The 26,396-nt window shown below is 37.7% G+C and overlaps 1 protein-coding gene across 3 annotated transcripts in view; it reads right to left on the bottom strand.

Moving 5' to 3' along the window:
• The window catches only part of LOC140049513 (ATP-binding cassette sub-family C member 5-like), a 77,568-nt gene that overhangs the window by 6,666 nt on the left and 44,506 nt on the right, over positions 1-26,396 (bottom strand). For 2 of the 3 annotated variants that reach the window (XM_072094410.1, XM_072094409.1), the window contains exons 18-23: positions 24,492-24,581; positions 24,079-24,268; positions 23,324-23,483; positions 7,874-7,952; positions 7,177-7,290; positions 5,454-5,618 (exon numbers count right to left, since the gene is read on the bottom strand). In XM_072094410.1, the coding sequence (XP_071950511.1) occupies positions 5,454-5,618; positions 7,177-7,290; positions 7,874-7,952; positions 23,324-23,483; positions 24,079-24,268; positions 24,492-24,581 (798 nt within the window). Of the gene's footprint in view, positions 1-4,958; positions 5,101-5,453; positions 5,619-7,176; positions 7,291-7,873; positions 7,953-23,323; positions 23,484-24,078; positions 24,269-24,491; positions 24,582-26,396 lie in introns of those variants that run through there. The other variant, XM_072094411.1, reaches the window with a different exon arrangement.

The following is a 26,396-nucleotide window of genomic DNA, read 5'->3' as shown; positions in this document are numbered from 1 at the left end:
GAGAACCATCGTCTACACTTCCTAGAGGGGAGCAAGCGAAGCAAGCTCATCCTCTAGTGGTATTTAATTTATAATAATGTTTCAAATTACAAATTGATTCCCAGTTGAAGGGCGGATAACCCCTTGTTATTGTCGGGATCTTTTTTTTTTTTTTTCTATCTTATTAGTTATCCGCTTAGTAGCGGATAACTCCTTGTAATCGTCCTGTTTCATCATATTTTTTTTTTTTTCTGTATTATACTTCTTTCCTTCTGTCATTTTTGTGCGTCGCGTTTCTCTAAAACGTAAACAGAACATATCGTAACTTTGTCAACATATCGACATTTACGTGAACTTGTGCACCTCCTATTTTTGAATGACGTCAGAGTTGCGCAACGTGAATTACGCGCGATTTATGAATTTCAATGATTGATCATAGACTAAAAACCAAACATAATTTTGTTTTGAGACTTTGTGAAAATTTAAGTCACATCAAGCGCAAACTTTCTATGGATTAAAAATAGCATCATTCACAAAAAGTTACGCACGCACGCGCGTTTAAAATTTTAGAGTGCGAAAAATCAACGTCTAATCAACTTTCTATGCGTTTCATGTCATTTTGAGCATGTCAAAAATTCCCACGCGCGCGAAACTTTTTACACACGCGGTGCACACGTAGCGTTAAAAACATATTTTTTTCGAGTGATTTATGTTTTTTCAGCCTTTTATAGTAATGTTACCAACTTTTAAACAATTTCGACTTAAAATTACGTCATACGAGCACGTCGAATTAAATAATTTGCACGCGTTTCTGGTGAAAAAGTTCAAAAATTCGTCAAAATTATGCCTATTTTTAAACAGTCATAGATTCTAAACTACATGGAGAACTTTTTTTAATTACATATTCTGGAAGTTGATGAGTTGTAGATATCGAATCATGCATTAATATGGCTAACCGGACATTGTGACGTCATCGTATGGCCACGCGAATATAAAATATAGGATTTTTGTCTCTTTCGTCATAGCTCATCACATTTAATAGAGCGCATCTCCACTTATTCGTTGTTCATTTTCACCCCGATTTTAATATATTCTAGGTCAATCAACTATGTTTGCATGAATTAAAAATTTCTTAGTTTTTTTAACGTCATCATGCCTAAAAATTTAAATTACGTTGGTCATTAATTTCATCTTTACAGTAAATTTTAATCTGTTATAGCTCGTACGAATAAAATGTGATAATCACGATTAAAACGTTTTCAGGAAGCTATTGTATTGTAGATACAAAATCATGTGAAAATTGTGCCAATCGAATGTTGTGACGTCATCATATGGCCAGTTAAATACAAAAAGTCATATTTTCATCTTTTGCGTTATATTTCATTACATTTAAAAGAGCGCGCATCAATATTTCACCTATTCAAATTTCTTCTACACGTTAATATGTTGTTGCTGAGATAATTTCATTCTGAAATTTCTACTTTTGCATTTCATTTTGAAACCGTCAAGATGTTAAAAATTACAATAAAATACGGGTCCCGTAATTTCACCTATTTTACACTGTTTGTGATATGTATACAGATTGTACTGTGTATACTATGTATATTACACAAAATAACAGAATTCAGAAATAACAACATATCATATTCTTCAGTTCAGGTCATAATGCCTTAATATTTTTCTGTGTGCAATATTCTAACGTATGACGTGCACGTGGCGTTTGTCGAGCGGATAACTAACTCGTCAAAGTGACGAGTTTCATGTCTAGTTCTTCTTTCTTTCCCGGAATTTTGTTCGCAGCGTATCTCTAATTCTGGCCAACATAAGATTGTGTAACTTTGTCATAAGATTGACCTGTAGCTGTAGATGTGCAGGACGTTTCGTTTTTTGACTTTAGAGTCGCGCAGCGTAAGTTACGTGCGATTTTATGAATTTCAATGATTGATCATAGATTAAAAACTAGAAGTCATTTTGTTTTGAAACTTAGTGAAAATTTAAGTCATATCAAGCGCAAACTTTGTATGGATTAAAAATGGCATGTTTTATAGAAAGTTACGCGCGCACGCGCGTTTAAAATTTCAAAATGCGTAAAATCAATTTCTAATCAACTTTCTACACGGTTCAGGTCATTTTGAGCATTTCAAAAATTCCCACGCGTGCGCAATTTTTTTACGCGCGTGTGCGCACGTAGCGCAAAAACATCTTTTTTTTGCTTGGTTTTTGTTTTTTCAGCCTTTTCTAGTAAATTTACCAATTTTCAATCAATTTCGACTTAAAATCACGTCATACGAGCACGTAGAATTGAACAATTTGCGCGCGTTTTTGATGAAAAAGTTAAAAAATTTGTCAAAATTTTGCCTTTTTTAAAACAATCATAGATTGTAAACCCCGTGGTGAACTTTTTTAAAATTACATATTCTGGAAGTTGATGAGTTGTAGATATCGAATCATGCATCGATATGGCTAACCGGACATTGTGACGTCATCGTATGGCCACTCGAATATAAAATATAGGATTTTTGTCTCTTTCGCATAGCCCATCACATTTAATAGAGCGCATCTCCACTTATCCGTATTCCATTTCCCATCATTTTGTTATATTGTCTAGGCCAATCAATTATCTTTCGCATAATCTACCATTTGTTAAATTGTGATGACGTCATCATGTCCAAAAGCGTCAATAACTTTGGTCCCTTATTTTCACCTATTCTGCACTGTATGTAGTACGTATACAGAATATAGTGTATACCGTATATACTTTGACGTGACGCAAAATTGAGAGCGCACTAACATTATTTCAATGGCGTAATCGTATTTCTGCGTGCAATATTCTAACGTATGACGTGCACGTGGCATTTGCGCTGCGGATAACCTAACTCGTCCGTAGTGAAGAGTTCAAATCTAGTTTATATTTGACCCATATGCTAACCTAATCAAGTGTGTTGCACATGTTCTTAAAATGAAAAAAAATGCTTATTAGAATAAACAGATTTCTTCCAGGGTCATTGGCCTGGTTTGAATGCCCAATGTTCGACATCCGGTTTCATATCGAAAGGCTGCAGAGCGAACTGCAACTGTCTTGGCGTGCGAACCTCTGAGATGTGGAGCGAGTTGTGCGGCTGGGAGATGGACTATTAGTAATCCCTCCTGCCACCACTATAGGCTGTATACAGCCTATAGTGGTGGCAGGAGGGATTGCCCTGTTTGGCCATCCTACCATCCTACTGACTGTGAAGTCAGCGCCTTGACGCATGGCTGTGTTGTGGCTCCTGGCTATTCGCGGGTTATTTTAAATAAATAAGGTTATTTTGCTTGCAAGTCTTTCAAGCAATGCTACCTTTGCTGATTTAGCTTTGACGGTTTTAGATAAGGTCGTAAAACATGCTTAACAGTCTTCAATTGTTCATTGGGTATGCAACACCTTTTTCCCTACGTTCATATAAGTAAAAGCAAAAGGTGCAATACGAATACAAAGAAATTACGTGCTCGTAAGTACAAACCATAGCATTATTTTTGGGAATGTTCAATCTATATGCAACAAACTGGATGAATTACGTGCCAACGTCAATTACTTGTATGATTTCAGAACATGAACTTTGTTGTCTTTCTCCGAGACGTGGCTCACCGAAAATCATAACAATGAATTTGCTAACATAAATGGTTTTACATTGGTCAGAGGAGAGGAACGACCAAGAGCGGGTAAAATGGCGAAGGTGGTCTTTGTCTATACGTTAATGAACGGTATTTTCATCCAAAGAATGTGCCAAATTTTTTATTCGAAGAATGGCGTCACAATAAATATGATTATATACTGGTCAAGTGACAGTTTATGCAACTGCTCAAAGTGCTATGTATGTTGGGAAGTTATAGTTAGCGAGCCAGAAAGAGTTACCTGCACCCTCTAGCAAACTATATTAACAATGTGTTTTTTTTGCTTCTTTATATACAAATCAATTTTTTGCTGTTGACTAAAAAAAAATTGGGATGTTTGGTCACTACAAGGACCAAAAGGTCAAAATTAAGACTTTGCGTAACTACTGGGTGTATTAGAATAGTTTTTGTGAGAAACTACTCAGAAGACCCATATTTCTATTCACTCTAATGGGCACCTTTTGCCCAAAAGTGGACGGAAACCCCTTTTCTGACCACTGGTCAAGAAATTGGCCATATGAATATCTTAGCAACCACTGGTCAGAAAGAGATAATTGTGGTCTCAAATTACTCGCAAAGTATATGTTTATATTTGTTCTACTATAATAAAAATCATAAAACTGTCAATAAACCCCTAATTTTGACCTTTTCGACATATAGCCGCACAAATGTTTTCCGTTTAGAGCATATTTTTCATATCTCAGAAATTGTTAGGCAGATATGGTCATAGTTGGTGTCAAAATATTATTTCTCATATTTCTATTCACTCTAACTGTGGAACTATATTTTTGACAATGGTCATATCAATATCTAGCAACCACTAGTCAGAAAGTTATAATTTAGCTGGGGTTTTTTTGGGGGGGCTAAAATTCAACACTTTGCTTTAAAAGTAGTTATTTGATGACAGTAATGTTAAAACCAATTTATTGAATAGATAATGTAAATAGACACATTATCGAGTTATGAACAATAATTGGCAGTTAAAATGGCGGCCAGTTTGGAGTAAATGCTAAAAACAAGGTAAGTGAAATAATTCACTATCTGGAATAAAAAATCACAGCATGTCTAATCTTGGGTGATTTGGTCCAAGCCCGAAAGGAGCACATTTAGGATCTCTGTTATGAAAATGTCACATACCCTAAATCAGACCACGAAATGGTGTTACTGTTACCACAATACAAACAAAAATCAAATCGAGTTGTTACGTAACGTATCAACTACGCAACTTCCTCTGTTGTGTACTGCAATGGCTGGATCTACAACTACCATGACGAGCCGCTAAATTAAAACAGTGTTTAGTCTCGGCAGCTGGCCAACCATATCAACTGATTTTGTGTTGATTTCAAGTCCATAAGCAGCTGTAGTTTTATTATTCCAATATTTCACATCTTAATTCTATAAATTACCAATTTATATTTTATTCAACGTGGATGTCCCTCTCATGCACGTTGTCACTTTCTGATGCGCACTCTAGATTAACATTCAAACAGCACAATTTTTTAGTCTTCTATTTTCGTAAAGACCCATATCCAGTATTGCTTTCATTTTTTTAGCTTACAGATATTTCAAAGTGAAGGAATACTTTGTGTATAACAAAATCAATGGCCGTAATAAAATAGTACTTTTATCGGGGTAGAGTGCTCTTTTATTATACTTACTCATCCCATGGGTATAGTATATAACCACATATTAACACATATTAAGGCAGAAAAATACTATACAGAGCACAGGTTATTGCTAATTTTTTTAATTGGCTGACTAAAAACTATATATAGTTAATATAATAAAAAAAATATTTAAAAAATGGACAGCATAAAACATACCTTTCCATCATTTAGTACCATGATCTTGTCACAATCCAAAATTGTATTGAGTCTATGAGCTATCGTTAACATTGTACAACTCCTAAATGCCTCACGTATTGTAGCTTGAACCAAGCTATCAGTCTCAGTGTCAATGGCGGCAGTAGCTTCATCTAATATCAAAATCTAAGAGAACCATGTTAATGTAAAATTCTGTAACATGACAATTTTTTTAAAGTAAATTAATTTCATTGTAATAATTACAGCAGACATGAAACCAACTATTAAGATTAATAGAGCACTAAATAAATCAAGCCAACCTACAGATTTAATCAATTGTTTTAGTCCTCGACAGGCAGGAAGATTAAAAATGAGAATGAGATCTATTTTAATATTAGCATAATTCAATATCCTTTGGTATTTGTTATAATATTGCAAATCATGTTTATTTACAAACGTATAAAAATAATAACAACAATAAGAGATGCGAAAATTCATCATGCAATATTTTTCGTGGTTAAAACCAAGTTTCAATTCTTTGGCAAGTCTATTAGCAATTTCTAGCATTTCAGACATTTCCCTTTCATTATTAGAGATCACTATCACATCATCAGCCCAAAAGAGCCTTCCCATTCAGATACCATTCATTTTTCCCCCTAGATTTCTTTGTCGAATAGAATACACAACCTTATTTTACTCTTCTGTCATACCTTCAACAACTTTAACTTTTGCCATAACATTATCATATAAGCTTATAATTCTCTAGACTTTCCCTCGTACAGTAATTATTTACAGTAATGATAATAATATACAAAAAATACTGACTATTAATTGAAATATACTGACTATTAATTAAATTGTTGACATGACTGATAAATTATTTTTATTTTATTTTTTTAATTTAACCCATTGTATAATTAATATACTTATCTTTGTAAGCTATAACAATCTAATTTGAATTTGTAAAAAAAAAAAACTTCAAACATAACCTTAACTGATGCAAAGATAGTAGAGGTTTTTGTATCGCGTATTGGGCCCCATAAAAAAAAATGTTAACACCCTATCCCAAGCTCAAAACTGATGAGGGAGGAAGGTTTTTGTTTTTCTCTCTCTCTCCACGGGTGTTTGCTGATCAGTCTTGGCAATTTCTATAAATAGAAATTTACACTAAGCCCCATGCTTACAATAGGCCTAGCCTCCCTAGCGATATTATTATGTAAAATAACTACATGGGAAATGCAACTAAAATATAAAAGCAATTATAAAAACTTTTTTACACAACACCAATCATTGCTGAACATTGTGGTTCTGTGCATGCTGTGTACATCACACAGTGCAGGGATCATCTTAATTACATGTCACGACACATCACACAGTGGTGAATATTGAAGTCCAATTAAGACGATCCCTTAACTTATTGCATTAAATTGAATTTTTCAAAAGTGATGCGCGCACTAATAATTATTTTTATGGGGTCTTACTACATTGCTTCAAAACTTCTCTTTCTTGAATTACGAGAGTTTAATCTATCTCAATGCTTACTAATCAGAGCAAGAAATCTGTACCATTTAAAAAATGGTGCTTCATCCATCACTCCGAATTTGTCCACCAGAACAAATCTGTACGGAATCTGCTATGAGTTAGCTTCTATTCTTTAATACTAAACCCATTTTTTGACACCCTCAGTGTGAACGTAGCTATAAGAAGAAGACATGAAAAGACAGACAACATTGTCTGGTCTCACCTTGCTGCTTCTTAATAAAGCTCTTGCCATACACAATAGCTGTCGTTCACCCACAGAAAAATTCTCACCATTTTCTACAACAGTTGTTTTTAGTTGTTTATTTAAATTAACAATCTGAAATACATAATTGTTTACAATAGGTTTGATAAATCAACTTTGATAAAGGGCAAATTCCAACTTTTAGATTTTTTTATTCACAAAATTAATTCAGAAATAAAAAACCTTAATATATTAATCCGAAGGCAAATTACTGGTGAAAAATTACAATGTTGTGGGTATCAGTGGTTGGATCTCAATAAAAAAAAAATAAGCAAAAAGGTAAACAAACAAAATACATAAATAATGAATAAAACCACAATATATTTTTATAGATTTATATATTGTTCTTTTTAATAGTAATCATATCAATTTGAATTGCATAAAATAAATAATTTTATAATAAGAGGGGCTACGAAAGCCTAATCCTGCCACATGAATATATATAGCTGTCGAAACGTCAACATTTAAACAACTTGATTTTTTATTTTTGCTATGTTGAAATATTTCATGTAAATTGTAGTAATAATTTGATACAGTGTGATTTTGAGAATTACTAAACAGTCCTATGTTTGCTATTAATCTGTATCCGAGTCTTTTGAGGCGTAAAAAAAATTAGACACTAATATAACAAATAATAATAATAAATATTAAGACTTACACTCTCTTTCATGTAAGTCCTTTCAAGAGCACGCCATATCTGTGCATCTGAATACTGGTCAAAAGGATCTAAATTATATCTGAAATAAAATATTTACAAATCAATTTTGAACTTTATTATTATATTGTGATTATTAGGCTACCGTAAAACCTCGAAAGAAGCCCATGAGCTTCTTTTTTTAGTGCTCTTGGGTGGGCTTCTTTTCGAGATGGGCTTCTTTTCGAGATGGGCTTCTTTTCGAGAGTACTTTTGCAAACTGTAGAGGGGGCTTCTTTTCAAAATGAATGCTGTAAATTTTGTGAATTTCTACTACAATAATATTTCTTTTGAGACATTTTTTGTTTAATATACCAATTACAAAACAATATAAATATTGATCAAATACAATTATTTCGTTATCATTTTCTTCATCCACAATGGAATATTCAAGAGTGTCGTATGTCGATGATGGCATCTCATATCCAACCAACCCTTCGACGTTTACTAACTTCTTTGTTTTCAGAGAACCATCAATGGCTAATTTATCCCACACTTTCTGAACGACCGAATTTGCAGCGATGGATTTGTGTTGATCATGGACCAGGCATTGCCAACCCACTTTGTTATAAGAATTCGCCTATCGCTAGCGCATGTCTTACACATCACATAATCATCGAGGTTATCACACATCACAATTATCTGGCACTGAATTATCCTACTACAGTAACTCTTAATCACGTGTTTGTATTGTTTATTTCTGTTCCTTTGACGTTCAGTTAATAAACCTACATTCTTAATATAGTATAGTAGTCTATCTCGAAAAGAAGCCCAGGGGGCCTCATTTCAAGATGGGCTTCTTTTCGAGAGTACTTTTGCAAACGGTAGAGGGGGGCTTCTTTTCGAGATGGGCATTTTAATTCATAAACTGAACTTCAACTAAATCGCCGACTAATTCAGGCCAACCTCGACTAAATCGAGACGAATTTTGATCGATTTTTTTAGTCCTGGAGGAGGCAGGCTAAATGGTCGACTAAATGGTTTTTAAACGATGTTTATGAAAAACGTAACACTCATTGAGTTGTTATATTGGCCAGATATTGAAAAATGAAATATCTATTTTTATATTAGCTTAATTAAGTATACATTGGTATAAGTTATAATAATCAAAATAATCTTTATTTACAACCGTATACCAATTACATTATTTTCTTCGGAATACGGGCGTTAGCCACCGAAAGGAAAACAATGACTCGTACTCGAAACCTCACAACATACCGCATCGCCCGTCACATGGGTTACCAAGGGCGCGTTCTACTGATGGTACGACTTTGACTCAGTGTTCGAAAAATCAACTACAAAGTCACAAAAACACCCCTCTTATAAAATGTAAGAGGACGACAACCTTCTCAACGTTCAACGTTCGAACTCTAAACACCATAAATCAACTTCCTGAACTTGTTGCCTCTGCCATTCTTTTCAACATCGACATTATTTGCATACAGGAACACCGCTTTTTTCATGATGATTAATTTGACACTTAAAAACGATAATGTTGGCAAAGGCTGGACATTTACACTATCTCAGCTTCTGCTTGGAAGAACAATATTAATGCTTCCATCGGTGGTGTTGGACTCCTACTAAGTCCAAACGCCCTGAGATCTTTGAGTAATATCGAAATGATCCTCCCTCGAATAACAATTGCTTCTTTCAACGGAAATCCTGCAACAACCGTTATTTCGTGCTACAGTCCAACCAACACTAGCCTTGAGGATGATTTCGAGGACTTTTACAAAGCCCTCTCTTCACTCGTTCGAAATATCCCTAAACATAATGTTTTGGTAATAGGAGGTGATTGAATGCACAACTTGGAAAAGAAAATTATCTGTTCACTTACCGCCATGAAACAAATCGAAACGGTCAATATCTACGAGACTTGCCGATGAAAATGATCATCTGTCTAAACACCAATTTCCAAAAGAAATCATCAAAGCTGTGGACACATACATACCCACACGGAATGAAAGCCCAACTCGATTATATGCTTGTAAATAAGAAATGGATTAACAGCATCGTCAATAGTGAAGCATATAATACGTTTGAAGAGTGAGCTCAGATCACGGGATTGTCTCAACAAAAATACGCCTTAGTCTCCGTGCTAACAAAGCAACAAAATCATCATCACCATCTTACGACTGGTTAGCTCTATCCAACCAAAATACTCGAGACATCTACACAGCTGCCGTGAGGAACCGCTTTGATGCTCTTCAATCGGTACATGAATCAACATCAGCAAACTCTGTGTATGAAAGTGTGTGAGTGGCCGAGCGGTTAAGACAGTGGAACCGTAATTACGTAGCCATAACATCGGCATGGGTTCGAGGCTCACTCACTCCATGGTTCTGGTGGTAGAACGAGTCTTCTCGGATAAGGACTATAAACCGTAGGTCCAGTGTACACATCTAGCTCGTGTGCACTTTAAAGAACCTAGTACATCTTTCGATGTATTAGTACATCACAGCCACTGATCACCAACTGGGCCCTCTGGGAGACCAGTCTTTGACTGAAGAGGTTACCCAGTATAAATATATATTTCAATCAATCAAAGTTTCATCGAAGCACATAACCATGCTTCTAAAATTGCTATTCCACTGAAGCCGAAATTATACCGTAAAGTTCCCTGGGAAACGAATGCAGTTACTGAAAAGCGCAACGTTCTAAAAACTCCCACTATCAAAAAGACCTTGTTGACACTTATGAATCTGAACAATCTAAATATGTCCAAGATCAAATTGACGATATAGTAGAGCAGTTAACGCCATAAAAATAGCCAAGTTGTGCACTTTATTACCAAAGCATGAAACTTTCCACAAAGTTTCTTTGATGTATATAAATTCTAAATATCGGGGGGTGCCAAGTGTCCAACGTCCGGTATGGCGGCCATCTTGATTTCAAAATGGCCACCATAAAAACAAAAAGTGTTCATATCTTGGCAACTATAAACAGTAGAGACTTGATTCTGGTGTTAAATTGTTCAAAAACCACATATTTCTATTTGCTCTAATGAAAAGTTTCGTCCAAAAATGACCGGAAATGACGTTTCTTCTAGTTTGACCTTTGACCTCTTATCTGTATATCTCAGTAGCTACTGATCATTTTCAATCGATTTTGGTGTCATTTTGTTCAGAATAGAGACATTTATATTTGTAGTAATGAAACATTTTCACATAAAATGACTGGAAATACAATTTATAACCTTTGACATATATAATTATGTGAACATACTGTATGTGGTTTACATTGGTATAAATGCACCTAATTTTCATACCAAAATAAATGACACTTAACGCAAAAATGACCAGGAATTATTATTCTGAATTTTTGACTTTTGATGTGATAGGATAGGCATAAAGTATGACAGATCACTGAGCTCATCTATGCCGACTTGTTTGCTTAACTGTGATGTGTCAATCGTTAGATAAAAGTTGTGGTCCTCTCTCCTTCATCTTTTCTTTTTTTTAAATGTATTATACCATATGTTGAATTGAATTGTTAGATGCCATTTGGAAAAATGTTTGATGTAAAGTAGCATTCTTTCGTTGGCCTCTTTGATGTTGCATATGAGACAAGTTCGGAAAGTTCTCATTTTCATGAGTTAAGAGAAGAGAACACCATCTTTCAAAGTACTTACTACAAATTAAAACTTATCCTGCATTTGTGCAGTAGACCTACTTTCATTAGTCAAAAACTCAGATAATTCTTGTTCATTTTCGTTGCATCTAAAAAAATGTACTCCATTTTTATAGTAATGGGTCTTTGCTGTAAACCTTTCATCTGAATCAATTTCCTCGATTTTCTCTAGTCATTGATTTTTTAGCAAAATCCGAACCAAATCAATTCGTAAAAGACATCTCAATATAATTATTCAAGTAATCCTCAAATTAGTGACATGGACCTACAATATACTGTTCTGTACAAGACCTTTTTAGGCATTCACCTGGACTTTCACTTTGAAGGTCTTGGTCTCCTAATCATACAAGAAACAATGTCTGATTTAATCAATCAAAGTAGTGGGTCCAGTGTAAGACCGTCCACAGACAAAGAAGGGGGTGTAAGACCATCCACTGACAAAGAAAGGTGTATAGAACTACTTACAAACAAAGAAGGGGGTATAAGACCATCCACAGACAAAGAAGGGGTGTAGGACCATTCACAGACAAAGAAGGTGGTGTAGGACCATCCACAGACAAAGAAGGAGAGGTAAGACTATCCACAAACAAAGAAGGGGGTATAAGACCACCCACAGACAAAGAAGGGGGTATAAGACCATCCACAGACAAAGAAGGGGGTGTAAGACCATCCACAGACAAAGAAGGGGGTGTAAGACCATCCACTGACAAAGAAAGTGGTATAGGACCACTTACAGACAAAGAAGAGGGTATAAGACCATCCACAGACAAAGAAGGGGGTGTAGGACCATCCACAGACAAAGAACGGGTGTCGGGCCATCTACAAACAAAGAAGGGGATGTAAGACCACCAACAGACAAAGAAGGGGTGCAAGACCATCCACACACAAAGAAGGGATTATAAGACCACCAACAGACAAAGAAGGGGGTGTAGGACCATCGGCAGACAAAGAAGGGGGTATAGGACCATCCACAGACAAATAAGAGGGTATAAGACCATCTACAGACAAAGAAAGGGGTGCAAGACCATCCACACACAAAGAAAGGGGTATAAGACCATCCACAGACAAAGAAAGGGGTATAAGACCATCCACAGACAAAGAAGGGGGTATAAGACCATCCACAGACATAGAAGGGGGTATAAGACCATCCACAGATAAAGAAAGGGGTGTAAGACCATCTACAGACAAAGAAGGAGGGTTAGGACCATATTAAACCAGGAAGCATACAAAAAGATGCAATCAAAATAGGCCTACCACTTGGAAAACAATAAATTGTAGAATAACTGAGGCTTAATTGTTGAAATATAAAGGGTTCTTTGTAAGGTCATTAATAATATATTGATATAAACACGATTATCATACTAATTATTTGAAATTCAAATACTCGAATTCAATCTCGAAAAGAAGCTCATACTATCACCTTTTTGAGGTTTTACGGTATTCCATACATGTATGTTATTTCCTCTGCCAAACTATTAAAACTTTTAGCGAATCAGAAGGTGCCAACATCGTTGAACTAATGGTACCACCAAGCACAATGTTTACCAATTTTATGTACTATATACAATTCAAGTCCATTAATCATTTAATATAATTACGCCTATCAGGTAAAAGTTCAAAATTAGGTGCATTTAAGACCAACAAAAACCACATACAGTATATTCACATAATTAAAAATCAACAAATAAATGTCAAAGGTCATACATTGTATTTTCGGTCATTTTATGTGAAAATGTTCCATTACTACAAATATAAATGTATTTATTCTGAACAAAATGACACCAAAATCGATTGAAAATGACCAGTAGTTACAGAGATATACAAATACCAGGTCAAACTGTAAGAAACGTCATTTCCGGTCATTTTTGGACGAAACTTTTCATTAGAGCAAATAGAAATATATAGTTTGTGAACAATTTGAAACCAGAATTAAGTCTCTAATGTGTATAGTTACCAAGATATGAACATTTTTTGATTTTATGGTGGCCATTTTGAAATCAAGATGGCCGCCATACCGGACGTTGGACACTTGGCACCCCTCGATATTTTGAATCTATATACATCAAAGAAACTTTGCGCAAAGTTTCATGCTTTGGTAATAAAATGCACAGCTCATGTCATTAACTGCTCTACTAATATAAACAATGCCCATGCAATTAGACAATCCTCCCTGGTTTGGAAAATAATAAACGACATTAGTGGAAGAAAGAAGTCAAATAAAGCAAAACTTAAAGCTGATAGTCAACAGGAACGCCTTGATAAATGGAAGACACATTTCTCTAATCTCTTTGGCAAAACTCCTACAGTGTCAGACGAACCAATCAAAACGATCATAGAAGAAAACCTCCAAATAAAACTAGTAAACTTCACAGAAGCTGAACTCAACACAGTCCTTAAAAGCCTTAAAACGAACAAGGCTGCTGGTCTAGACTCAATACCTCCTGAAGTATGGAAAACAGAAGCGTTTAATGACATAATTTTACAACTTTGTAATGCTATGTACCACGGTGAAAGAAATGACAAATGGTTGGAAGGATGCATACTCCCGTTTCCAAAAAAAGGAGACCTTGGTGACCCGAAAAACTACAGGGGTATAACCCTCACCCCCATCGCAGCCAAAATCTACAACTCGCTTTTATTGAATCGTCTTCAACCTGTGGTAGATAACATCTTACGTGATAATCAGAACGGCTTCAGAAATAACCGGTCAACGATCAGTCAAATACTGACCATCAGAAGAATTATTGAAGGTATCAAATTAAAGAATCTACAAGCTGTGATCTTATTCATAGTTTTTTCTAAAGCAATAATGATGCTCTATAAAGACAGGAAGAGCAAAGTACGATCCACAGACGGAGATACTGAATTTTTTTATATCTGTGCGGGTGTCCTTCAAGGTGACACCCTTGCACCTTTCCTGTTTATTCTATGTCTTGATTATATTTTACGAAACTCAGTCGATAAAATCAGTCATCTTGGTTTCACCCTCAAGAAGGCTGCTTCTCGCAGACATCCTGCAGTAATGATTACTGATGCCGATTATGCCGATGATCTGGCACTGATTTCAAACTCTATAAACGGCGCTACAGCTCTTCTATATTGTCTTGAGGTAGCTGCTGCAGATATTTGACTCCATGTTAATGCTGCAAAGACAGAATTCATCTCCTTCAATCAACATGGTAACATCAACACCGTTAACGGTATCCCAATAAAAGAGGTGAATACCTTTAAATATCTAGGAAGTCACATCGAATCAACATCAAAAGATGTTGAAATAAGAATAGCTAAAGCCTGGACTGCCCTCAACTCACTGATTGTTATTTGGAAATCTTCTCTAACACAGGATATCAAAAGAAAATTCTTTCAAGCTACAGTTGAATCGGTGCTGCTGTATGGATCCTCTACCTGGACACTAACGAAAGTTTTAGAAGCGAAACTTGATGGTACTGTAGTGCCGCTACAAATGCTTAAGTGGAGCGCGTCGTTCTAAACACCTGGACGCGCTCCGCCGTGCGTATACCTTGGAACGTCAACTACGTTGAGGGCACTTGGATAAGTCAGCAACGGAACCTATATTATTGCTCACTCATATTATCATACAGTCAAAGACTATTATAATGGTGAGTCTTTTATCGTAGTTAAGTAACTAAACCAAGAGACTAGCAATCTCTTTATTGGCGACGAGGATTAAAATTAAACGCGATATTTTTCTGGTAAAATATGACGCCGAAAATACGCGAATCTGGACGTGCGTTGTTTATTTATTTACATTCAACGTATCGGCCCTCGCCAATTCATCACCGTCTCGAGGATAAGAACGTGAATGTTTCTTATAAGTTCATGTTCTCTCCGAGAGTTGGGGATGAATAGTAGATTAGGATTTTATTATTTTTATTTTTTAAAATTTAATATTCGACGAATGAACGATTGGCCTATACTAGATGAAACTGTAGTATAAGAATATTATTATTCATGCTCGTGACATGTATTTCATGCTCATATGAATGTTCACACTCGTGACGTGAATGGGATTTGTATGTTAACCCACTGGACTCGTGATTCCAGAACGAAACGACATGGCCCGTGTTTCATGTCCGATTTTGGAAAATATGCGATTAGGTTAGGCTAGGAAGTATTAGTTATCATATTAGTGGGCCAGTTGTTTACGTCGTTCCTTCACTGGAAGTCGGCAGTGTTGGAAGAATTTATTTATTTATTTTATTAGTTTATCATGAACCGCAAAAATAAATAAAAACTTTGCCTTTTAGGGGGAAGATGGTTGAAAATGTATTTAAGGTATACTGTATTAGATCCTTGGGCGATAGTTTTTCGATATTGTTTCAGATCTTATCCAGGTCTTATTCCATTCGAACAAACTGCCGCGCAGTTCTTGGGCATACTCTGATTGGTTGAGCAATGAAAGAATTCTATGTAATAATGGTGTCTGATTGGCTACTTACTTTACGGAAACATCCTATTTTTAGAATACTATTTTTAGGATGTGGATGTGAGTTTTAGTTATACGCACGCCGGTACGCTCTGGCGAATACTCAGAATTCTATCTATCTATTGTATGTTACTATCCTTCTAAATAATTTGTCTACTCTACTCATTGGTTGCCTGAAATTATGATTCTGACTCAGTATTTTGAACGAGTACCCTTGTTAATTTGCAGATGTCTACTGAAAGAAACCAAGAAGAGGCGAAGTTCAAAATTAACTTTGCCCAGCACAAAAATGATTTCCCAATTGGATTTTCCTCTCGGGCTATAGAAAATGTTTGCGAATATCGAGAAACCGAAGGAAATATCCGTTGTTGGGAGGAGTTGTTGCAGGCGATCGGAGACGCAACATTAGTTGCGGATCTAGATAGCTATGGCATCAGCTACGTGCTAAATTCGGTGTTTGCTCATAACGAAAAAAGCACTGACTCTTTTAAAAAGAGTAATGCGCTGACATCGGCGAAAATCATAAATGGCAGTGCTGACGAGGTCTTTGAAGGGCCAGATCTTGAGGTTAATCCTAATAATCAGGTGACTTCAAAGAATGCGTCCGTTAGTTTTAACGGGGAGGAGGAGCAGTCAATTCGAGCTACTCCTAACGTTAATTCTGTGTCAAATGATAGATTTAATTCCTATTCTAACTACGGTACTCCTAACGGGGATATTCGTAATCGCGACTCTCATTATCCAGACGATGGCATGCATTTCGATAAACGAGCTGGCGGCGAATCCAATAGGTTTGTGCCTATGGAACGTGGTCGAGTTCCTTGGCGATCAATAGATCGTCAAGGGGACGCAAGAGATCGAGAGTCCGAATGACGGTATCCTAATCGAGGTTGTAGAATGGGAATGTCGCCACGGGGGTATATCGCTATAAACGCTACTCGGACGATGTCGGTCAAGTTCGGACTGATTGTCGAGGTTTCGATTATAATGATCGAGATTGCGGGTGTTACTACCCCGACAATGAGGACAATACGATTGAGTATGTCAAAAGAGGAAGCAATGGTGAAAGTTTTGGGCGTGAGCCGCGCCGGGTTCATTATGTGGATAGTGACCACTCGCGTGGTCGATATGGTCATAATGAAGAATGGCGAGCTGAGCGTCGGGAACGACAACCTTTCTGCCCTCAGAAAAACCTGGAATTTTTCGGTCAAGATGACTGGCACATTTTCCGGGATAGGTTTGAGGGGTATGCCCGAGTCAGCGGATGGAACCTGGTGGAGAAGAAGGAGGCTTTTCATTTAAGTATGAAAGGGAAAGCCGCCACGTACATCCAGACGTTGTACACTCTTCACGGCAGTGACATCGCGTATGACTCGATGGTTAGAGCTTTCGAAGCTTATTTTGGATTGAACAATGATCAATCCTTGTTTGCAGCTAAATTTGACAAGCTAAAGCAAACGGAGAATGAATCTCTCCGCGACTGGGGCTCCCGGGTTTTCCATGCGGCAGCTATGGCATTCAAGAGCGGCATGGGAAGAGGGGCCGATGTTTGGATCGAGGAAATGGCGGCACTTCGATTTTGCAGAGGGTGCTGTGATCAATCTGCGGGAAAGTATGCGGGGTTACAAAGACTGGCGACTATTCCAGCGGCAATTAAGTTGTTCGAGTGGTACCACTGTGTAGAAGAGAAGCCAGCTTATACTCAAACATCCACTATGCCTCAGTCGAAACTAAAAAATGACGCCCCATCTTCGACTACCGTGTGTCAAGTTCGTTCGGATCCGTCGGAACGGGATTTCGATGCAAAGGTCGGGGAGGATTGGGGACGCGTTAATGAGATACGGGAAGAAAATCGAAGGAGATCGGTGAGGTTCGGAGATAGTAAATTTTCTCCAGCTATAAGTCGCCGAAATGACTTCCGTGATGCGAAACCACGTTCGTCGACGGAAGCTCAAATAAATGATTTGGAAGACAAGGTTTCTTACCAAAGACAAAGTTCGATAGATTGTTAGAAAAACTAGATAATAGAGGAAGTAAATCGCCCGCTAGACGCAAATCGCCAGAGCAGTCGGCGTGTTTTAGTTGCGGCGAAGAGGGACATTTTTCAAGGGAATGTCCTAGAAATAAAGAAAATATAAATAAAAAGTTTGTGCGACTCGTAAGTCAAGAAAGTGACGACAAGGGCATGTCTTTAAACGATTAGTGGTTGGCTACGACCATTCTGATTTACAGTGCGACTCAGGCGTTTCATTGGTAGTTCAGAGAGTTAAATCTGATTCTTTGTTACATACCTGTGTTACCATCGCCTCTACTACGCTCGATGCAGTGGTAGATTGTGGAACTACTGTTAGTATTTAATTGCTGATAGTATATATAATTCATTAAATCCTAAACCAGCTACGGTAGGCACAATCAAACTCTTTTTGGCAGGCAAAGGTGTGTCAATGAAGGGTCGAAAAGGTTATCAAGCTATCAGAGGTGAACTCTTAGCAATATCCGCAGAGCAACAGCGCTACTGTACCACGAGGAAAGAATTGTTGGCCATTGTTAAATTTACACATCAGTTTAGGTATTACTTACTAGGTAAACCCTTTAAAGTGCGAACTGATCATAGTAGCTTGACTTGGCTTCTGCGATTTAAAGAACCACAGGGTCAGTTGGCACGTTGGATCGAAGAACTAAGTCAGTATGTCATGGTCGCTGAACATCGCCCAGGTAAAAAGCACGTAAATGCTGATGCGTTGTCAAGGGCGCAAGACATGACTAATCACTATAAACATGGGGTAAAACTCATATAGACTTATCATGTAAAGGGTTTAAGTATTGCCAACGTGCACATCAACAATGGGCTTTATTTATAGAAGATGTAGATGATATTGTACCCCTAACCGTCACATCAAATCATCCATCACCATCTTTGCCAATATCATCCGATATGCCAATCACCTTTCCGGTAATTAATAAAGTAGCTACAGTACAAGACAACTTGGAAGGTCTCATTGGGGCTTTTCCGAGCTGGAAATTGGACAGGCCCAAGAGCGGGATGGGGAGTTGGAGCCAACCCATACCTGGTTAAAAACAGGCGAGGTACCTTCACCTACCGATCTTTTCTCGGCTAGTCCAGCTACTAAAAATTATTGGTTAAATAAAGATAAAATGCGGCTGATGGATGAATTGTTGTTCATAAAAGATAAACTGCAATAGTCACAAAAAAGGTGAACGACGGGGAAAATATGAGTATATCAAGTACCATGCTGGTGCACCTATGGAACGGGTCCACATAGATTTCTTGGGACCGTTACTTAGGTCGGACCAGGGGAATGTGTACGTCCTTATGGTCGTTGACCAATTTACAAAATAGGTCGAAGGATATCCGGATATATTTGTGATCCATCACGACAAATTGAAGCTTTGCCATGATCGTACGTTCGACCAAACTGGTACCGGCACGGTGAACAATGGTGCAGATGGGGGTGATGATAACCTCTACTGCATCTGCCGAAAAACGTGGGGGGGGGGGGGGGAGCGACGGTTTATGATTGAATGTGATTATTGTGGTGAGTGGTATCATGGCGCATGTGTCAATATCACTCCGGCGGAGGCGATTGATGTCGATCGTTTCAAATGCGCCAATTGTAGACTTTAGATTGACTAACTCGAGCATCTGTGACTTACGCCCGTATTCTTAAACCGGACTTTAGTCGTAGTTCGAAGTTCGACTTGAAAAAGTCGTAGTTCGAGCTATTACTTCAAATTCGATTAAAAAACGAAGTAGTCGAAGTTTGCAGTTCGACTTAATGAAGTCGAGCTTTTAGCCGAGTTGCACACGTCTGGGTAACAAAGGCTATACATTGGCCAATGACAAGAGAGTATTTGAGGAGCAGACGAAATTTTGCGCATTGATATCACTTTCCATTTTTTTACAACACTTTTTACGCATCAGTACTCTATACATGAAAAACAATTTTAATCGTTAATTATTAGAACAATATCAGTATTAATTTAACAGTGAAGTATATTTGATTAACAACAAACAAAATCTTCAAAATATATTTAGGAACCATGGCGGTACGGTAACTTTTATATTTTCTAGGCCCCCAACAAAGTATGATCGCGACGAACCATGCACTTCATAGCGTGACAAGAAAGCACTAGGCCCCCTAAACATTTCATCGCGTGGTGAATTTCCGCATCGGCCATTGTCGCTATGGCGTCACATAGTTCAAGTCGGACTTGCACAAAGAAAATAATGTAATTTGTATATGGTTGTAAATAAAGATGATTTTCATTATTATAACTTATAAAAATAGATATTTCATTCTTCAATATCTGGCCAATATAACAACTCAATTACTGTTACGTTTTTCATAAACATCGTTTAAAAACCATTTAGTCGACCATTTAGCCTGCCCCCTCCAGGACTAAAAAAATCGATCAAAATCCGTCTCGATTTAGTCGAGGTTGGCCTGAATTAGTCGGCGATTTAGTTGAAGTTTGGTTTATGAATTAAAATGACGTAATTTTTAAAGTTTTAGCTCGAACTACGACTAAAGTCCGGTTTAAGAATACGGGCGTAAGAGGTATTCCTTGTCCTAGTACTTTACTAACTTGTGCTTTGTCTCTTAATGTTTTACAGATGGATAACTGCACTTCCGATCGAGTAACGGTGGAGGAGTAATTGTTCCTGCTTCAGGTGGATGACTTCCCGTCGTTGGGCAGACCTACTGCGACACGGAAGTCTGCACCCTCACCTACTGTGCCGACTGGATTGGAAGGAGAAGATGATGTGGCGATGGAGGTCGGGGACCTAAATCTGGCAGGATCGCCGGAGAGGCCAAAGTCCCCCTCCATTCTCTGTAAAGGGTTGCTTCCCGCCGCGCCAGCCGTGAAAGTATGGCGAACTCCGGGAAGTAAGGAGTCGGACTTTGCGTGCCGAGACGTTCGTCTTATTGGTACGGCGACCAGTGCTGTTCCAACTAGTGCTGGGGCGGTACCAAAAGCAAAGGCAAAGGCTGACAAACGGTCAAAAGTCACAAACAAAAGACCTCATCCTGAAGGTGGTCAGAGGGAATCGGGTAAGCGTTGGGCATTCCCGTGTCCAGTGGCAGGATGTGGCCGGGTGCCCGAAAACCCAAAGCAACACCTGGCGCACCACATACCGCCATTTATGACAGAGACATCGCCGGAGATATCGTCGACCACCTCATCTCGGCGCTGGAGTTTCATCCAGGAGTTAGTGAAACTTGTTCCAGAGTGCGGCGAGAGTGTTACCAAGGTGGTGGCACTTTTCAACGCCGAGAGGAGAATCCAACCTGGATTCTTCTTCACAAAATCACTAAGAAGGATGATGGAGTCGATGGGCGAGGCGGCGGGGCTCAAGATGCCCGAGTCGAACACTCTATCGCCGTTAGTGTCACTGCTGGGTCTACTCCACACTCGGTGTCTCCTTTTCCTGGTGGCGAGAGCCACTAGGGATAATAAGAGGGCATTTGTGGAGTTGTGCCAGAGGTATGGTAGGCCTACCTCGGTGGAGCCCAGACGCCGTCGATTTCCCAAACCAACTGGACCACTACGTCAACAGACCGGACCGTCAAGTACGGTGGCAGCAGCCAAACGTGGAAAACAACATCCATCCACCCACGCCTCTGTTATGTCAGTTAAGGCGGGCCGACAGAGTTGCTCTGCGGTCGGCATTCAATGCCAATCGGGAGGTGGTGGAGCGTTTGGCTCAGCCGGGAAGTGGCCAGCGGCGGATAGGATGTTGGAGGGATTCTTAGAAAACCTCCACTTCCACGCCCAGTTTGCCTATGAATAAATAAAAAAAAAAAAAAAAAAAAAAAAAAAAAAAATCCAAGACCAAATTAATGAAAATTTAGTTAAAGTAATTTTAAAATTAATTCCAATTAGTTCATTTTTTTTTACAAAATTCTTATCAGGTTCTTGGTAGTTTTTTTCTGGAATTGTATGTTATGTATGTTGTGTTATTGTTGTGTTTAAAAAAAAAAGAAAAAAAAAAATGAAGCGGAAGAAAGGAAAGTAAGAGCAACGTGTGTAGAAGAACAAGAGGGAAAACAAAAAAATAAAACAAGGAGGAATGTAGTGCCGCTACACATGCTTAAGTGGAGCGCGTCGTTCTAAACACCTGGACGTGCTCCGCCGTGCGTATACCTTGGAACGTCAACTACGTTGAGGGCACTTGGATAAGTCAGCGACGGAACCTAGACGTAAACTATATTATTACTCACTCATATTATCATACAGTCAAAGACTATTATAATGGTGAGTACTTTACGTTGTAGTCTTTTATCGTAGTTAAGTAACTAAACCAAGAGACTAGCAATCTCTTTAGTACATACACTCGTATGCTAAGAGCAGTTTTGAACATATCTTGGAGAGATCATCCAACCAAACCACAGTTATATGGAAATATGCCTCTAATCTCCTCCACAATCAGACAACAGCGTCTTCGCTTTGCTGGACATTGCTGGAGATCGAAAAGAGAACTTGTTAGCAATACACTTCTATGGCATCCAAGACATGGTCGTCAGAAGGTTGGACGTCCCCACAAAACCTACATAGATCAACTATGCGAGGACACAGAGTGCAATCCGGATGAACGGCCTGCTGCCATGGAAGACCAGAAAGGGTGGCGTATCAGAGTCAAAGAAGCCCGAGCAAGCTCGACATGATGATGAAATATTAATCTACCAATTAAAAAATGGCATTTAAAAATGGTCAATTTTGAACTTTAGTGTGCTGTAGCCTGTTTGTCTGTGACCTCAACCTGAACTGTAGGCATGCAAGAATACCCTCTAGGGACAACATGACTTCAAGGTGGTATTGAAGTGAAAATTCTTCCACAATCTGTTGATTCACCTCAACCAATCAAAGGGCAAGAATCCAAAATTTGTTCAACCGTGAGTTCTCATAGACGTTTTTGGGTCTAGCAGCTGGGACCTATAAATTATAGGTAGGCCTTGGATACTAAAGCTACCGCTATGAAACAGCTTATTTATAAATATGTCCTCATGGGACATAGCTGGCTAGAGCAGTGGCGCGAAAAGTGCTACTTTGGTTGATTAAATAGAACATTGTTATATTTATTAAGAAACAAAATACGAAAACAACTTAATTATGCATTAGGTGAACATTATACAAACACCACAAACGAAAAAGGAGTACAGTAGCTTATTAGAATAAGCATATTCAAGTACAGTGTTGTAATTTACAACTGGTTGCATGAGGGCCAGGCACACATGATGTAACATGGAACGACGTGTAATGAAACATTTTTAGAGCAAGCAATCTTCTGATATACGATCCCTACTTATACTTACCGAATAGTTCCAACAAAAAGCACTGGATCTTGAGGAATAATGGATATCTTCGAGCGAAGATCTTCTAAACCAATTTTTGAAATGTCAATACCATCAATTATTATACTACCAGCACTTTTTTCCACCAGTCGAAATAGTGAAACTCCGAGAGATGACTTACCTATAAAGACTCAATATCATCAGTTTTAAATCTAATTTTGATAACAATAGGGGAAATAACGGTCAGAATTGGGGGTGCTAATTTTCCTATGTTTATACATGGGTCAATGTTTATGTTGTAAAGCTAATTCTCCTGTCATATTTATAATCTCAGTAATATTATATATATATAAATCCAAAGGCAAATTACTGAAAAAATGACAATGCTGTGGGTATCAGTGGCTGGATCTCAATGGAGATACAAAATAAAAGCGAAAAGCTAAATCAAAACGAGAAGTAAAACAGCCAGAAAAGTTAGCAGAGCTTACGGGCAACACTAGCCTTTCATCAGTGATATATATCATATATATATATATATACCCAAATCGAATATGTATTTTGAATATTCAGAAAACAAAATGTTTACACATTCCTACTGTTAGTTAATGTTATAAGTATAATAGGTTAGTGTAAGTTCTAGATAGTGATTTTCATACACAGCATGTCCTATTATCTTTTAATGACGATGTCATATTGTTAAATTGCAGGATTTTAATCGGTCATTTTATTAGGCGATCGCAGTATAAACAATGACTTGGAAAATTTGTAGTACTTACCAGAACCTGTTCTTCCCACAATGCCTATTTTTTCCTCTGATTCTATGGTAAATGTGACGCCTTTAAGTACAAGAGGTAGATTTGGTCTATAACGCATTTTTAAGCCACTGAATTGTATAGTACCACTAGATGGCCAATCATCTGGAGGACGATTAGAATCAACAACTGTTGTAGCTTCTGAAGCTAAATTCTAAGTAGAAAACCATCAAAAGCGTCAATGTAAATAATTGTAATTTTGACCTGATTAAAACTAAATATAATAGAGCAGCAACATCTACACAAAATTTAACTCTCTGACGAAAGCTACTTGTAGAAATTAAAATCATGCTGGTTTAGCACCGGATTATAGCTTGGTTCTCTACAGGTATGATCCGAGTCATCCTAGTATATTTGATTATAATTAAAAATCTTACGTTGATATAATAACATATCCTTTCAACTGATGTAAATCTTGCTTCAACCTCGGATGAAAGTCGAACAGTATATTGAAAAATACCTAGCATCTTTTTAAAACAAAATGAAAACATTGTTTAATCAATTAAGTGGATAGACAAAATAAAGATACAGTTTTCAATTTTAATATATTATTATAGTGTTATGCCGGTAAAATATTCGGAGATATTCGGAAATTTTGGCGTTCTAGCGCATTGTAAGTTGTTTAAAACGATTTACAAACATCTCATAATGTCATTTACCAACATTACGACATGTGGAACATGCAGCTGATACTTACCTAGGGTACCAAAGCAAGCTAACAACTTGCCTGTACTTTACATCTAAATTTTTACAACGAGACAATGGTTTTCAGCTTTTATATAAGCATAAACTTGTCCTAGCCTAGGCCGGTATTATTTTCTTACACACGCGCCGGGTCGATCGCGGTGACTACTTCTTCACATGCAGCTAAAGTAAAATGACGTCACGTTAAAGCAGGTCGTCACAGAGTCTCATGCATATTAATGAAGCAAACTTGCTGAGAGTGTTTTCCACCACCACGTAACACATGCGACGCGAGATTTATCGAAACTCCGAGCCATCGACTGACGATCATGTTTTTGACAATTAAAATCACGGCATATTCAACGGCCTGGTTTAAACGATCGTTTAAAAATTAGCGGTCCGGCTCGATCATCATTACATTATAATTTAGTGATTTGAAAAAAACAAAACACCTCTTTTGTCATCGCGTTTTATTTATGAGAATCATCGACGGAAAAGCAAATAAAACAAGGGTCATGAAATGCTGCAGCATTTTTAATATTTTAATAGTAATACGTTTAATAAAATATAGGCCTAACGGGATAAATTTCATAGGCACTATACAGTCCTAGCCTTTGTTTTTATTGTACTTAATAAATGGGCGCGTAGTATAGTAGCACTGACCATGTGGCTTCATCAATTCTATTTATTGACTGTGATTGATCGTCGGAGAAACCGCTACTCTACAATACAGGAGTGACGGTCACAAAGGATGCCGACCTGCTTAGTGGAACGCGACCAAGCTCACCACTTGGCTTTTATCAACTTGCTCCTTTTACACTTAACTGTGAATGATCGTTGGTAACGCTAGAGATTGATTGTACACAAAGGACGTACATGCCTGGTGGAATGCGATCAAGCTGAGGATGTGCTCCGACGTATTATTTTCACTATGAAAATCTGCAAACCATCGGTAATTGATGACCGTCGAAACGATATGTGTTTTTAAAATCTATTTAATTTAAAAAAAAAAAAAAAAAAATCTTTAAAAAATAGGGGGGGGGGGGGCGTACGCCCATACGCGCCCCCTCCCCCCCCCCCGCTAGATCCGCCACTGATGTATGTACAGAGACTGTAGTGTCATATATAAGATTTTGTTAGGACCTGTTATACCCACTATGAGGGTGCATCAGTCTGGCAGCCAAGAGGTTTATATCTCTGGAAATACTGGACGTAGTGAGATGATTTTGGTGTCAAATTGTTCATAATGTATATGTTTATATTAGCTCTAACATAAATTATTTCGTAAAATTGACCGGAAACCCCATTTTTTAAAGCAATTTTGACCTTTGACCTTTTTTCGCTATATCTAAGTAATGGCAGGTCGGAGAGAATTAAAACTAGGAGCAAACTGTTCCAAAGATATACATTTATATTCAGTTTAACAGATATTGCTTGAAAATGACCAGATGGATTTGCCCAAAAAAATCCCAAAGGCCAATCTATCTATATGTGGAGACCCTATAGAAATACTGTATGTGGGGTGAAAATGTGGGTTCATAGAGATATTACATAAAATTGGTAAACATTGTGCTTGGTGGTACCATTACTTCAATGAT

The sequence above is a fragment of the Antedon mediterranea genome, chromosome 5, assembly GCF_964355755.1.
Source record: "Antedon mediterranea chromosome 5, ecAntMedi1.1, whole genome shotgun sequence".
Lineage (NCBI taxonomy): Eukaryota > Metazoa > Echinodermata > Crinoidea > Comatulida > Antedonidae > Antedon > Antedon mediterranea.
The sequence above is the reverse complement of the archived record's forward strand: the minus strand, read 5'-3'. Positions and strand labels throughout refer to the sequence as shown.